This window comes from Diadema setosum, chromosome 12, assembly GCF_964275005.1.
Source record: "Diadema setosum chromosome 12, eeDiaSeto1, whole genome shotgun sequence".
Lineage (NCBI taxonomy): Eukaryota > Metazoa > Echinodermata > Echinoidea > Diadematoida > Diadematidae > Diadema > Diadema setosum.
In genome coordinates, this window is record NC_092696.1 from 2,176,984 (window position 1) to 2,194,481 (window position 17,498).

General features: G+C 41.6%; 1 protein-coding gene across 1 annotated transcript in view; it reads right to left on the reverse strand.

Annotated features, from left to right (window-relative positions):
• Positions 1-14,797, reverse strand: part of LOC140236279 (uncharacterized) — a 30,461-nt gene extending 15,664 nt beyond the window's left edge. Inside the window, exons 1-4 of the mRNA XM_072316236.1 lie at positions 14,791-14,797; positions 12,288-12,474; positions 11,921-12,051; positions 2,687-2,751 (exon numbers count right to left, since the gene is read on the reverse strand). Coding sequence (XP_072172337.1) covers positions 2,687-2,751; positions 11,921-12,051; positions 12,288-12,474; positions 14,791-14,797 — 390 coding nt within the window. The remainder of the gene's footprint in view (positions 1-2,686; positions 2,752-11,920; positions 12,052-12,287; positions 12,475-14,790) is intronic.
• Positions 14,798-17,498: the final 2,701 nt, after the last annotated feature.

Here is a 17,498-nt window from a genome sequence, read left to right on the forward strand (position 1 = left end):
TTCAACTCAAGTCCTCCAAGGTTTATTATTAAACCCGACTCAAGGAGATCAGGGGATTCGACAAACTTCACACCAAAAGAAGCCACCCAACCAACAACCGACGTGCCTCCCCACCAACCAAGGACACGGTTATCAACCACAGCCAACATCGGCTCACCGAAACCGAACACAATGTCTCATCCCTGGGCCTGAACTTCGCCGCAGCTCCAAAGAAAGCCCCTTTCTCGGAGATCATCCAACAAGTAGAACCAAAACTTCGATTCCTCACCAAGGCAACCGCCGACAACATCCGACTCAAAATTGCTCAAGCCCATTATGGCGCCAAACAACCCAATCCCAACATCACCAATAAACAACGCACAGCCATCAAAGACCTTTGCCACAACAAGACCATCCACATCCTACAAGCTGACAAAGGCAACGCTACTGTCATCAAGGACGAGCAAGTCTACGACTGCAAGATTCAAGACCAACTTGGTGACGCCAAGACCTACTCGAAACTCAAGAGCGACCCTACCACCGCAGCAGAAAGAAGAATAGACCAGAAACTACTCTCTCTCCATCTATCCGACGCTCCAACCAAACCACTTTACTTCCAACTCTGCTCTTCCTCCGCAACTTGCCCCATCTTCTTCGGCCAACCCAAGATCCACAAGCCTCTCACTCCACTTCGCCCCATCAATACAATACAGCAAGACATTTCGCCTACTTGTTTCAACCTCTCGTAGGCCTCTCTGACCACCACGTGACAAATTCCAAGCACTTCGTGGACGTCATCTCCAAGACCCAAATCCAGCTCTCCGATCTACTAGTCAGTTTCGATGTCGTCTCCCTCTTTACCAGCGTCCCTGTCAACAAAGCCTGCGAGATCATCAAACAACGACTCATCTCCGACTCAAACCTTCAAACAAGAACCAAACTCACCCCTTACCAAATCCACGACCTCCTACTCACCATGCCTCAAATCGAACTTCTTCCAATGGCACACTGACTACTACAAGCAACTGGAAGGAGCAGCCATGGGATCCACTCTCTCTCCAATCATCGCCAACATCTTCATGAAACATTTCGAAAACAAAACTCTCCGATTTCTCCCACTCGTCCTTCCTTATGACTCCGCTACATCGACGACACCTTCGTCATCTGGCCGGATATTCAATTGGATTTCCGCCCTGGGCACACCGCCAATTAGAACCTGATCTGTTCCTCAACCACCTCAACCAACAGCATCCTAGCATAAAGTTCACCATGGAGGTCGAAACAAACTACTCCATCCCGTTCCTAGATGTCCTCCACAAGAAGACTTCCTCCGGTTTCCCATCACACCAAGTCTACCGCAAACCAACACACACTGACCGATACCTCCACTACCGCTCCCCACATCAGACAAGCCTATCAACTCAGCAGCCAAAAGCATCTACACAAGAAACTCAGGCATGTCACCAACGCTTTCACTACCATCAACCAGTACCCTCGACGGAAGATCCGCACACAACCATCAACCAAGAAGACCACCAAGAGCACCCCCACCGACAAAACTCCCGTCATCAGCCCCCAACAACTGCCGTGCTTCCATACATCGGCAAAACCTCCCAACTACAACGCATCCTGAGATCAGCCAACATCCAAGTCAGACATAGCTCTTCCAAAAAACTACACTCCATTCTTCACTCCCACAAGGACAAGAACCCATCCAACAAGAACCAGACGTATCCAGCATACCATGCAAGTGGGTCAAAGTTTACAAAGTTTACAAGGGAAACAAACCGCAACTTCGACATGAGGCTCAAAGAACACGAGACCTGCCAACCACTCAACGACTGGGAGAAATCAGCCATTGTGAAACACGTACAGCGAGAAGACCACCGCGGTGGGTCCCAGTCAATGCGGTGCAAGGCATCGACTGGGACCGCAGGCACCTCATCACATCTTTTTCACACTGGCACTCTAGAAGAATCCGAGAAGCCATTGAAATCCACAGACACAACACTGTACCTCAAGACACTGGCCCCCACATCAACAACATCCCTAGCTCAACGTTCCCAGTTCTTAACAACGAGACCATCCGTCCACCGCCCAAGAAACCCCCATCGCCGCCAGGTTCTCTAGATTTTCAGGAAAGGGACATAAAACTTTTTAAAAACATTCTTAAATTGTTTTATGAACGTTATAGACGGCTTTCAAAAGTTTTCTTGACGTCCAAAGAACGTTCTCATAACATTTTATATATTCTTGAAAGGTCCTCTGATGTCTATAACGATTTTATAAATTTGAAACGTTTCAAATACGTAGAAAACCTTCTACAAAAAAGTTCTGAAAACATTTTGACAAAACGTCCAAATAACGAAATTGGAAAGTTTCAAGAACGTTCAGAAAACGTTCAAATGTTAACTGGGTGGTGATTCTCTCTTTCAGGTTAGACAAACGCAGCCTAAAAAGATTGTATGTAATTAGACAGTTGTTGTGGGTTTTTCTGTAAACAGAGTCAACAAACGTATTTTAGTTGGAAAAAAAAAAGTGCAATAGATATGAAATTTGGCATGTGAATGAAGAAATTATGTTCTATGGTTAATGAAATTACAAAATTTTTACAGTATGATTACTACGTGGTGAATAACCCTGAAAAAAAAAATGGAAAAGCTGGCTATGAAATCATGTTCAATACTTTTCTCATTAAACAACCTACCTTTCGTGAGCTTATGATGAGTTGTTTTGCAATAGCATCAGCCAGAGCCTGCTTGTACGAGTCCTCTGCAAGAAAATGTAAAACAGCTCAGAGTATATTACGGTACTAACTGATCATTGTTTCACGTGTGAGACTATGACATCATAATTTCGATTAAATGCAATATCATAATTCACTAAAAGCATACAGAACTGGGAATTTGAACATATGGCAGTTTCAGGGTTTTGTTAATCCAATATTTCGTTAAACAACAAGGCAAAGTGGTGTGAGTTTTGTGGTCATAGCTCAAAGTTGAGGACAGTTATTGAGAACACACAATATATGGTGCTTAAAGGGCCTGGGGAGGAGTGTTCGGTTGTGCAAAACATGCGAAAGAGAAGGTGTTTTGGGTATAAAATGAAAGGTAGATAGCTAACTTAACATGTGTCAAAATATCTTGGAAATCGAAATCTTCTCAAATGTTTTAAAAAGCGAAAAACAAAATATACTTTTCTGGAAAAAGATCCTTCGATACGATGGCGATACGTATTTGAATTGCGGCATACTGCTTGTTGACTGCGGACATCAAGCCAACTTACAGCGAAATCAAGCCAACATGCCGAGTGAGCTGCGGAACTACAGCTGCTGTACTAGTAGTTACAGCACGTTAGTTAGAGCAAGTTAGCAGCTCTGACGGCTGGCTGTGCCTAGGGCGCGGCGGCGAGCGCTGGCCGCATCACTTGCCATAACTCGCAGCAGTGCAAGCTCGAGAGCTATCTAGCTAGCTGTACGATCTTGCATGCTGTGTACGAGTGTATGAGTTCGCGCTGTGTTTTCATTTGATGAGAGCGCTAACCTAAAATCAAAGGACTCCTAGATCCTCCGATTCTGATTCACATGTCCTTCTTCCAAGATACTATGAGAGATAGTTCTATCGTCGGAAGACTCGGTAGGCTACGTATCCTAAAAGCCATCAAACTCCATTACAAGATTCTTCATTGAGAAGTACGAGTAGCGAAAGCGGGATAGGTGAACGCGGTACTACGTAGCCCGACCAGACGCCGGGCTATTTATACAGCGACTGGGCTGTGCCTGTAGCTGTACGTAGAAACTTTTCCGGGTAAGGACACAGCCCAGTACGCAGTTACAGTAGCTACCGTGCTTCGCACGGCGTCTGGTGACCTGGTCGGGCTACGTAGAAAAAAAAATCAACGAAATCTCAATTATTAATTACAATTACACGAAACACAAACGGGTTGTGTTATCACATGTACATGTAATTCAATACATATCTTAAACTTTTCATGCACATTGTCAAGAAATGCAATCTTCATGGCAAACCCATTTTTTTTTTTTTTTTTTTTTAGTTCTTCAAAGATTTGAAACACAAGTAGGCTAGAGAAGTACGAGGTACCAGGTTATATCTAAACTTGCATTGGATCTAACCAGTAGTTCATTTTTATTACCGATACAACTTGTCATGACCGATTCGTAATTTCAAATGTGACTTAGTTGTAAAATTTATTGTGGATGATTTTCTTCACAACTGACACATTCACTGAATAGGTTAGAAAATTGGTCATTGGTATGGCTTAGGCCTACCTTTTTTTTTTCTGTATGAATACGGTTAATTGGAATTATTTCACAGATACACACAAAAATGTTGGGAATCAGATCATTTTCAGTCTTCTAGACTGAATAATGTGACACCTGTAATAGTCTAATAACTAATCCAGCAATTTCTGAGGCTACCTTACACATTTTCTTATTCATCATGCAATGCAACCACGCATGATGCAATATGTCTCGTTCACCTACAAGGCGAAAAGACACAAGAAATAATCTGTTCAAGTCAATTATTTCCACATAGGCCAACAACATTCACTCAGTTTTATCTAGAACCCTGATTAGGTTTTTATCATCAGAACACATTTTTTTCTCAGTGGTAAATTGATGCCTAACAATTAGACCTACAAAGGTATAAATATCTTGTTCTGATATTTCAGTGAATAAAAATCTAACACATTTCTTATGTAAGGGCTCGGGTTCGCTTAGCTCTCCAGCACTCGTCACACTTAAAGCAAACTAGGGCAGCACACATGTGTTACTGAGAAGGAGTCCCTTGGCTAACTAACTTGTAGCCAGTTTATTCTACACATAATTTGGCATGGGTTTACATGTAAATGTGGGTTGTAACAAATATTCATACACAAAATCAACGTAACAAAACATGCAAATAAGGAAACAAAGGTTAAAACTAAATATTCATAATATGTAAATGGTGTGTAGGCGTGGGTGATTTAGGCATGATTTCAGTATTACAGGGAACAATGGGTGAGAAGTGAAAGAGTGGAAAATGTCATGTGATATGTGGTGTGTCTGTGATAGGTGGGATGCGTGGATGAATGTAAATGTGAATACTACTGTGTGTGTGGGTTGACGTATTTATGTGTAGAGGGGTGGTACCTGTTATAACAGAAGGGGGATACACTTATAATAAATGGTTCAAAGTAAATCCCTACACTTACACTGTACGTTATACTACCATGCATAATATACAAATTTCATGTGTACATATAAATTGCATGTGTACATGGGACCTACATTAGAAGTTGTGTGTACCAGGGTACACTGACATTACATTTTTTTTTTATCTTTGCATGAATATTTGCATTTGGTGTTGCATCATGAGCACAGGTTCTAATTGCAAATGTGCTACATGTAGAAACTGCTCTCACAGTAATGTGATGTGATATACAATGTAGAGATAACAAATCTGTGCTGACGACTTGCATGTAGGCCTATATCTTTTAAATATGAAATGTCATAATAGAAATAGTTGTATGGCAAAGATTGCCAATTTACACAGGTAAGGTAGTCATTTGCAAAAAAAAAAAACAAACAAACAAAAAAAAAACAAAAAAAAAAACACTGCTCAGCATTCTGTCATTAGTCAATTTTGGCATCTACACATTATACTCCTATCATATTGAACAATTATGATAACAATAATATAACATGTAAATTAAAAAAAACCTAACAAATGCAACCACTTTCAAATAACTTGCACATTTGCAGGGAAAAAAAAATAAGTGAAGGTCCAAGAATCAATGTCACATGGTTTAATGACTTCAAGTACAAAGAACACTATACTATTTCAGTGTGGAGACCTTCTACATATTGCATTGTCAAAACACATTCAGTTTAGGGTTTTAGCGTATACAATTATATCAGTAGAACATCATGTAGGGACCTACCAAATGTATATTACAATGTATTTTTATATCTATGTGAATGAAAACTGAACATCTTGTTTGAAGTACTTCCAACACCTTTGTTTATCAAAATTCATACCTATTTTTGGCTATAAAATATAGATGCAATGAATATTACAAGGGTACAAACTCCATTTACCACAAAAATATTGTCCTCATAATGATGATTTGATAGAGTTATCACAAAATTATGTGCTGAAAAGTGTCTTCCAAAATGCTGATGGACAATGCTACTGTGTAGGACCTGCTGTGCCACTTGAATGTAACACATGGCATGATATCAGTGATCACATAAATGATGATGAGGATAATAATCATTATGAAGATGATGATAGTAATAAAAAACAATAGAAATAACAATAGTAGTAGTAGTAGTAATAATAATAATTAGAGCAATAATGAAATGTGTGAAAGGCCCTTTCAGTGAGTTACACTGCTGTGCATGACAGCCCTGCTTAAGTTCACTTTAAAACACTGGTGCAATATTTTATCGTAACGGAGTAATTGTAGCTTTTCACCACTGAAACACCTGGGAAACACAGGGGGAAAAAGACCAAATGAAAAAATAAAAGGACAAAACACTTTGTGCCTGGATACTGCAGCCCTTTCAGTTTCCAGTAACAATTTAAGCACATGCAGTTTAGGAGTTTACAGGATTTATATTCCCTACTTGCCACATGGGGCAAGAACAAATTTTCTATGCAATCAATTCAATGTTTCATTCTGATTCACACATTTGAGTACTAACATGTTTGTTGTTACCTCACAGAAAAGACAGAAATAGAGAGTTCAGAAATATGAATGTAGTGTCATATCAGTTAGTATTGCCATCACATGAATGTAGGTCTATGATTGGAATTGATGTTATTCATGTTCAATGTGCATTTATCAGAATCCCCAACAATCCTGGTACAAAGGTGCAGCTTTTTCATTACTAACATGTCTTTTGCTATTATACACAATGAAGGCATAAATTGACAGTAGGCCTACAGGAAGAGCTGGTGTCAGAGCTATTATCATTGCCATCACTTGGATGCACTCAACATAATTATGATATTGACGTCATATAAGTTCAGTTTTCAAACATTTGCCAGCCACAAAGAAGAACATGAGAGGGGATGTCACTGGCTTCATGGAGCTACATGTAAGTAGCTGGGAGGGCTGGTTCTGATTAATGAGAGGGGATGTCACTGGTTTCACTGAGTTTGGTGGTAGAGAGGGCTGGTCTCCACTGGCGAGATGGATGTCATAGGTCTTGCTGAGCTGCGTAGCCTAGAAGAGGCAGTCTTATTTGGCGAGAGGGGGTGTCACTGGCTTCAACAACCTGGATATCTGGGATGGCACTTGAATGTGATGCTAGCTGTTCCACTGCAATAGAGGCCAACAAGCACATTCTATTGATCTCTCATCTAATGACTGAATGTTGGTAATATAGTAACTACTACACATTTACAACGAAAAATTATTTTACTACTCATATAGACTCAATTAACTACTCAGTATTACACATAGTAAATATTCTCTTTAATGACTAACATTCAAGCAATGACAAGTTTAGTACTGATGAAAGTAATTATGTTAGATGCTGAAAGTCCAATGAAAATACTTAGTAACCCACTTTATTTATGATATTTACATAAAAATTCCTAAATATGCATGCCAAAGGGACGTCTTCATCTTCTAACCTGTTATCTTCTAACATCTGCCCAGGCATTGATAAAATCAATATCTGTCAGCACTCTCACCAGGTTTTGATCCACTTCAATCTGACCCAAGTCCTTTCCTCAGGCTGCTTTCACATAGAAGTATACTATTCGGGTATTCGGGCTCGTTTTTCGAGGGCACGCGAATAGCTTGAATCGAACGATAGGATTTCCTCACACCGGTTCACATAAGAGGGCACTATTCGAAAGTACCGAATACCTGCGAAAAGTATAGCAAAGTGGGAATCGAGCTTGTTCGATTTTCTTGCAGCGTATACCGTCTCTCGTTTATGAAATAATGACACTTTTGGTCTGGATTTGCCCGTTAGCAAATATAAGCATGTAGACCGACATTCTGATGCAGTTTAGAAATTGTTAATAAGATTTGCTGCGATGTAGGAGGAAGAAATCCTCACTACATGGGATGGTGAGTTGACGGTGCGGGTGATGGTGTATTCGGTGCTCGAATAGCGAATAGCGAATAGCGAATACCGAATACCGAATACCGAATACTTCTATGTGAAAGCAGCCTCAGAGTAGCATTTTCCTCCACAACTAATTGGAGAAGGCAACGGCATTCACGAACTTGTCCTTTTCCATTTCACAGGGGCATCTGGACAGGAGTTCATCTGTATATCAGACACAATGAAAGGCATTAACACTGACTTACAATTAGGATAGTCGCATTAGTTCTTCACCACTCTGTAAATTTAGTCACAGAACTTGCTATCCCTTTTATTTCAGTGTAGAGTCTACCAGGTAGCTATATCTTGTAGTGCTCACATATATGCAACAGAGAAAACTCCATGAAATATGTTAGAAATAGACTGTCTACTGTAGAAGTTAAATAGCAAAAAGGAAAATAAGACCTACAGACCCTAGCCAAATTTTTGATGAGTTGACACTGCACATGACGTCGGGATGACCTCAGCCTCTCATTGTGCATCTACAAAGTAGGCCCTATGTATACAAGCTCATATAGGGCCTATGTCTTTAAATTCAGCCACATGCATGGGATTTGGGGGTCTGTAATTCCACATACAATCATATAGGAGGCCTATATGTGGCTGCAATGTACAAACTATGTAACTTGTAACCCTAAAAGTAATGATCAAGACAACCATAATCTTATTAACCACTACCACAGCTATGGGTTCAAAAAAAAAAATGTTATCAATTATTACAGCAAGAATAATAACAGCATCGTTTGAGAACACAGAGTTAAATCGAACAATTTATTGATGTTTTGTTTACTAAATATCAACATTAATTTTCATTTGCAGGTTCAAAACAGTTGTTGGATCTAGGTGTATTAAAACAAAATGTACCAGGTAATTAAAGACAGTTTGTACAAACCTTTTGTACCAGTGCAAGGGCTGGTTTCAATGGGCAAGAGGGGATGTCACTGGCTTCATCAAGCTGGGTAGCTGGGAGGGCTGGTCTCGACTGATGAGATCGAGGGGACATCACTGGCTTCACCAAGCTGGGTATAGCTGGTCGAAACTGACAAGAGGGAATGTCACTGGCTTCATGAAGCTGGTTAGCTAGGAGGGCTGGTTTCAACTGATGAAAGGGGATGTCACTGGCTTCACCGAGCTGGGTAGCTGGTCGAAACTGACGAGAGGGAATTTCACTGGCTTCTGACATCAAGCTCGGTAGCTGGGAGGGCTGGTCTCAACTGACGAGAGGGGATGTCACTGGCTTCACTGAGCTGCCTAGTCAGGATGGTCCTTGAATGTGATGCTGGCTGTTGCCCTACAAAAGATACCCACATTTGCCACAATAATATCTGTCAGACCTTTCTCAACAACTAGCACCTACTGTGTTACAAAGCATACACCATTAACCACTACACTAGGGACTGAGTGAACTGTGCTGCAATGCATACGCCATTGGCCACTTATGTATACGCACAATAGATACACTTCAATCAACATTTTTGCAATGCCATGTGTACCGGAGACAATAATTGATAATTAGGTACCTTACCAAACATGTGAATTCACGTTTTTGGTCCGCGATCATAGCTGCCGTGACAACATATACACGGTTGACTCTCCACAAACTATTTGTAAAAACCGAGAGTGACCAGATGATCACTCTACGCAGCTCTTCGCTGACACTTTCACTCATTCAGTGTCGTTTCGTAAAATTGGATTTCTCGCCTATCGCCGATTTGTAACAAACGGCAGTTCTGATGAGTGTCGTAACTTTCTTATTTCGAAATTTTGAGACCCATAATTTGACATGAAGGTACAATAGGGCAACATAATCCAGAATATGGTAAAATAGGAATTCGCGTATTTACATGCAAAACACTTTAGCGTGCCATTTCTTAATGTGAACAGCGATTTTGTGCAATTGCCAGGAGCACATTTCAAAAAGGAGAACTGTTGAGCCAAATTTGGGATATGTCATTACGCAAAAAAGAAAAGAAATTCCAGTTATCTAATATATTGGCAGAGAAAAAGGGCCTCGGACTAGGAGTGGTAGAACATTGGTCTAGGATACCTACCATACTACCTCAATCGCATTCTGAATACCGGTACACCTTTGGCTTTGTGAATCTGCATGTAGCCTTTCTTCACATGTGAGTAAAATCTCAGGCAAATTGTGATATATCTTTTAGTTTACCGTTATAGAAACATGTTAGGGTGTGGCATAGGACACCTAACAAAACTACTAATCTAGGCCTACTCATAACAATAGTATAGTGTGTGTAGATCCTCTAAGTGACATCTCTATCAGCAATGTTACACTAACATTGTAGGTCCTAACTGAAGTTAACTGTTACTCACACTGAACTGAATGAAGTCTTCCGAGTTTCACAAATTTATTACCGATCCAGCAGAAGTGAAATGACATCTCTGTCGTTCAGCCCCTAGTGTCTTGAGGGGAATTGGGATTGACTTCATTTTATTTTTCTGTCGCCATCTCCATACTCTGTCACTGGTTTTCATGGTCTTCCTCTTCTTGGAGACAGATCTCTCGCTCTCCTCCTGCGGCTCCATTGTTGTGTGGATGGAGTGGTACGGTAAGTAGGCCTATATACGCAGCCAGCAGAGTTCGAGCGGACCCGTGCTAGCTAGCTGCCGGGCGGATGCCGGGAAATGCACCGATAACGCTCGCTAGCCAGTGAACAGGCACCCGGGTTTCGCCTCGCGATCGCGGCGATGTACAGCTGTACACTCTATCTTTGGCTTGCTTTTCGCCGAGGAGAAGGCAACAAATCAACGCTGTGCCAAAATCGGACAAAAGAGGGAGGCAAAAACAACACTTGAACGGAGAGCCTCTAAGCCGACCCCCTGTGATTTTGACAAGCGTTACATGTAACGCTCTTCACAAAATCATAGATATCTTCATAATGCCGTATTTTTTAATCGATTCTTTTTCATTGCTTAGTCCTTTCATAGGCATTGGCCCTTGTTTTTGCCTGTTTCACTTCATGAAGTAGTACTTTTGCATTTTGGGTTCCAACACTCCTCCCCAGTCCCTTTAAATCACGGAAAGTTCATTAACTTTTTGATGTCTGACCTTGTCAGAAATCAGGAACATTCGAACTTGGCTAACATCTTCAGGTAATGTACCTGTGCTTTGAATTTGGTGCTCATAGCTCAAATCTGCACAAAGTTCTTAAGAGTACACCACTATACGTGTAGGGCCTACGTTGCCTATCAGGTAAAGTTCATTGACTATTTGACCTTTGAACTTGTCGGACTTCCCCGGCATCTTTAGGTGATGTACCTGTGGTGTGAATTTGGTGGTCATCGCTCAAAGCTGTGGAAAGTTATTGAGAGTGGGGCCGGGACCTACACCACAATATTGTGAGACGACTGCTTATTAGGGAAAGTTCATTGACATTTTGACCTAGACCCCCTATAGGACCTTGCCGGACTTTACCTATATCTTAAATTTGTTATGACCAGCGTTTTTAGGTAATGTACAAGGGGTGTGAATGTGATGGTCATAGCTCAACTCTGTGGATACAAGCAGTGCATACTGTTTAAAAATCAGAGCAGTTTCATTGACTTTTGACCTTTGACCTTGCGCGGACTTAACATACAATATTCGAACCTGACCAGCAGTTTTAGGTTATGTACATGTGGTGTGGGTTTGGTGATCGTAGCGCAACGCTGTGGACAGTTAGAGAGAGTACAACAAATTGTTGAAGATGCCGACGCCGACTGAAAAGTGACGTCTATGTCTCGGTTCCGCTACGGTGCATGGCGAAACAAAAATAACTTAATCATAGAGTAAAGTTAATAAGTTCTCCTCACCATTCACTTCATCAGCGGCGCCCTTTTTCTGATGAATGCACCACTTCCCACCAGCCTTTGCGAGTTCTATACTGATATCACATCCACTTGTCGTCTCAACTCCATCCGTAATTGCTTCATTTTCATCGAATCTATGGAGTGAATGCAAAGTGCGGATGAAGTCACAATTTTTATATGAATCGTCCACAAGAACTATAGATTGACTGGACAATAACAGTAGATTGATGGCAATTAAAAACTACAGTTTCAATTTGAGCATATGCACACAAATGTAGTTTGAATAATTTGAGTTATTTTTTGCAATATGAGCTGGATGTGTTTGACAGCATTTACATGTATGGAGCCAAGTGAAGTGAAAATATCTGACCTTTGATCTGTAAGTGACTTCTTTAGACTGGTTTTCCCAACTCGTTCCTGGCCGACGAGCATAAGTCGAGTTCGGTAAACCTTCTTCGTGCCGTCTCGAGCTGCTTCGGCATAGGCGCGTTTTGCTCTCGGCCCCCGGGCAAGAATCTCAGGTGGTGCTGGCAAAACACTAAAGGCCAATGAATCAGCTGTAAAAGGATCATCACACATGAATGAAAGCTGTTGTACGAAAATCAAAACACTGGCAGAATTTGTCTTCTCTCAGATTCAGTCTTTGTTTTTCAAATTGATTTTTTGGTATTACACTAGCAGAAATGCAACCTATTTCTGTCATGTGTGGTTGTTTGCCTTGGATTCAGGGATACTGGACCTTAAAGATGGAAGTAAAATTTGACCTAAAGAAATGGAGTAAAATGAAACTTGCAGTAGGCCTGTAGTAGCATTTTCACAAAAACAAAATCGAACACCGAATTTGAAAAAAAAAATAAAAATTTTGCGCTTAGATGACGATGGTGACATTAGTCAAACCACATAATATTATTGTTCTACATTCAACTCATTCAATTCGATTTTCAGTGTAAAAAAAAAAGCAGTAAAGAGTGAACATTGTATGTAAAATAATTAAATGACGAGGAAACCACTAAAAAACAAGTGGCAGTAGGGTTATGTCTGCCCTTACAGTGGATACGTACAAGACAAATTGCCATGAAAGTAGACACTGTGACCCGCGACAACGGTTTCAGGCAAAAGTCGCAAAAGCAAATTCCCTCCTAGGCGGGGTACAAACATTTTGACCATTATTTTTGTCGATTTTGGGTTTTTGCAGAATTTGAATCTTTGATATGTTTTCTACATATACACTAAATTTCACAGCATTTACCCTATGTTGGAGCGCACTCGTCAGTTTCGATCTTCTTTCGAACGCCGCGCCACTATGCCCAATGTTGCTACGGCGCGGCATCTCGCGTGCGATTGGATAGTGCGTCGCACACATTTACATAGTTCGGCTTTCAGAGATACGCCTCGCAGCGTGTCGGAAATGTTTTGTCCACGCTAATTACGCATGCATGCTCCATTGTTGTTGCTACAATAGATACCAGTATGCTCGGTCTTTAGTGTAAGCTCTTCGTTTGGCTTTCTCTCCGAGCTTTTTTACCGCAATGTTTGACAACGGAATTAGTGAAACAAAAGGTGAACAACAACACTAGGCAGCACTAACTTAATGTGTATAGATACGATAGGAACATAATTTAAGCGTATCAGAGTGGCAAATTGCCACACAAATCGTGCAACGTACGATCGAAAACTGACTTGTTGATATTGTGCGTGTAGTAAATATGACAGCAGGTTGAGTCAAAAAGACAGCAGAAGAGAGAAAAGGAGTGGTCATAAATGGCCAGTATTCAAATAATACACTGTCGTAAACGTCAAAATTGCACCAAACTAAGTAAAGTCGTTTTTGTTTGTTTGCTTGCTTGCTTGTTTACCGCACAACGCAACACATGTACAGGTTTAAAAAAAAAAAAAAGAAACTACAGAAAGCATGACCCTTTTCATCCTTCTGCCTTCGAAAGGGTCCCCATGATGAAATTTACAAGACAAATCAAGCACTATGAAAACGTGATTTGTAAAGATGTGGAAACGAATGTGCTACCCGCTCCCGTAACGTATACACACAGGCATAGCGTGTGAATGCCATTGAGTAACGTGCCCCATGCACACGTAACCAGCAGCTTGTAGTTATCGTATCCGCCATCTTGAAAGACGTACTGGTAAACAAATCCGAGCGAAACGCATTGTGCATTCGGCTCCATACGCTGAGTTCCGAGGAAGGTGCCCGGGAAATTTGACTCTCTCAGTGAGCCAATCAGAAGCCGCTGTGGTTGCTAGAGGCGGAGCTTAAAGGGAAGATAAACCCCAAGAGCAATGTGGATTGAGTGAAAGCAGCAACATTAGTAGAACACATCAGTGAAAGTTTGAAGAAAATCGGACAATCGATGCAAAAGTTATGAATTTTTAAAGTTTTGGTGTTGGAACCGCTGGACGAGGAGACTACTAGAGGTTATGACGTATGAGTGGACAACAATACCAAGAAAATATAAAGAAAATTCTATACAAAAATCCATTTTTCATGAAAATTACAAATTCCATCAACTTGATATTGACATATGTTAGGGGTAGCAATTATTCCCCCTGCTTTCTGAAAGAGGTTGGTCCATTGCTCTTTCATAATTCTAGAAAAGTGAATTTTTGTTGAATGTCCTTTATATTTTCTTTGTATTGTTGTCCACTCATACGTCATATCCTCTAGTAGTGTCCTCATCCAGCGGTTTCAATACCAAAATTTAAAAATTCATAACTTTTGCATCGATTGTCCGATTTTCCTCAAACTTCCACTGATGTGTTCTACTAATGTTGCTGCTTTCACTCAATCCACATTGCTCTTTGGGTTTACCTTCCCTTTAATCTCGATTGGCATCATTGTACAGATGGGTGATTCTCACCTCGCATCGCCGCCTGGCATTATTTTCGAGCATGAGGGGAATCTTCAAAGCCCGTTTTCTCGCAATTTTGTTAGGCTAACAAATCAAAAAGTGCATTATATTTCGCTTTATATGACCACTCACAGTACCGGAGAATACATGTGTTTTATATCAATGCAAAGCTTAGGAAATGGGCAATGTGATTCAATGAAAAAATGAATTTTCAAAATTTCCGACTTTTGCCTGAAACCGTTGTCGCCGGTCACCAATGATGAAATATAGCACTGAATATTTGTTTAAAAACAAAACACAAAAGATACACATAAAATCAGAGCAAAAGTGAATACAACACAAAACATAAAGCCAAGAGTGTAAAGGCCCAATTTTAATATTTGATTGAAATATTCTTTACAGTAGAAAAGCGAACTGATTTACATAGGAGTTGATTTGCAATAGGAATTCATTAATGTAGCCCAATGTCCACTGTGCAACCTGAGCTTGCGAGCTGGTGCGTGCAGGAAGCGAGCTCCTGCAAGCTAAAATAAGGTCGCACAGTCATGACAGTAGGCGACCAAAGCTCGCAGCTCGCTTGAGCTCGCAAGGTTTTGGACATGTTCAAAAAATCTTGCGACCTGCTGTAAAAGCCGTGTCACACCTTTTCGGGTATTAAAGTTAAGGCCGTGTCACACCGTAACGCGGGCTTGTGGCGAGGAGGTAGTTTCCAGCACGTAGAAGATTTTCAGCGGACGAACAAGAATGTTTGCAATTTTCATTCACGCCTTGTCATACCGTACGGGGGAACTTCTGCGGCTTGACTTGCGGGGAAACAAATTTACTCCAAGGAGCTCTCCTCAGTTAGTCCGCACCTGACAGTATCTAGCGCGTAGTTGCCCGGAGGTGCTCACGCAAGTCCGATTTAACCGCAGCCAAGTTTTGAGCTTGACCCAAACTTTTTCCGGGTGAGTCGCGGGAATGCCCGTAGAGGCCCACGCAGAACGCCAGTAGGAGACCCTTAGCGGCAGTACTTCCCAGGCAATTCCCACGCAGGTACTTCGCAGTCCCGTATGTAGCCAAGATAATGAAATTCTGTGAGATTTCAGCCATTCCATTAGAGGAATTCCTTCACTAAGTTGTCAGCCCCCACGCGACTGGTACAAAGATCACACAGTATACTCGCAAGTATAACGCGTCGAGCAAGTAAGACACATGCGCTGACTCGCACAAATCCTTTCCCGCCCTCAGGAATGTCCGGTATGCTAGAAAATCCCTACACGTAACACGCCCAAGTAGCTTGCCCGGAAAGGTGTGACAGGGCCTAAACACGGTTGCGGGTAAAAAAGAATATGCGTGCGCACCTCCGGGCGACTACTTTTGAGATACATGCTAGGTACTGTCATGTGCGGATATCTACGGGGACCTCCGGGTAGTCAAAATTGTTCTTTGCAAGTCGCACGCAAGGCTGGTGTGACACGGCCTTTAAGGCCGTGTCACACCTTTCCGGGCAAGCTACGCGGGGCTGTGGCAAGGAGGTAGTTTCCAGCACATAGAAGATTTTCTCCGGCCGAACAAGAATGTTTGCAATTTTCGCACTTGTTTCTTAACCTACTAGACGCGTGCTACTTGGCTTACTTGCGTGCATTCCGTGTGACCTGCGTGAGAGTTCTGAAACCGATCCGGTTTTTTTGTAACCGCAGCCAAGTTTTGAGCATCACCAAAACTTTTTCCGGGTGAGTTGTGGGGATTCCCGGAGAGGTCCACGCACAACGCCAGTAGGAGGCCCTCAGCGGCAGCACTTCGCAGGCAACTCCCACGCAGGTACTTCGCAGTCCCCGTATGCAGCCAAGATAATGACATTCAGTGGGACTTCTGCCATTCCTTCAGAGGAATTCCTTCACTGAGTTGTCAGCCCCAACGCGACTGGTACATAGGTCACACAGTATACCCGCAGGTAGAATTTAAGTAGAACGCGTCCAGCAAATAAGACACATGCACTGACTCCCCCAAATCCTTGTTCGCTCTCAGAAATTTCCGGTATGCTGGAAAATCCCTACACGCAACAAGCCTGCATAGGCCTATATAGCTTGCCCGGAAAGGTGTGACACGGCCTAAACATGGTTGCGGGTAAAAAGATTTGCGTGCACACCTCCGGGTGACTTCGGGTGAGATACGTGCTAGGAACTGTCATGTGCGGCTCATTCCGGGGACGTCCGGGTATAGTCCATGGGCCAGGCCAGATATTGGTACCATCTGAGGTGGCAAAACCTTTTTGATGTCATTTTGTCCGTCGGGCATAGATATATGCTTATCAAGCTATGATAGCATTTCCAAATGAGTAGATTAGTCATAACAAATGAATGTTTAAAGATAATATTATAAAGTTTTGGTACCACAAAAGTTTCCCTGAATTTCCTTGTCTTAGTTTGTGTTTCAGGTTAAAGGGATTGTATAGTTTTGGTTGAGACCTAATTTCAGGTTTCTTACATTTTGGGGGGAGATAATGAGAAACCTCTTATGAAATATGAAAGAGCATGTAATTCCATGAGGACTTCAACATTTATTTGATGAAAATTGGTTTTGAAATGGATGAGATATCCAAAACAGAGCGATTCTTAATAAAGTGTGGGACCCACCTTTTATTACGATCGCTTTGTTTACTTTGTTTTTTGATGTTTCAGTCATTCGAAACCCGATTTTCATCAAATAAACTTTGAATTCCTCTTAAAATAGTA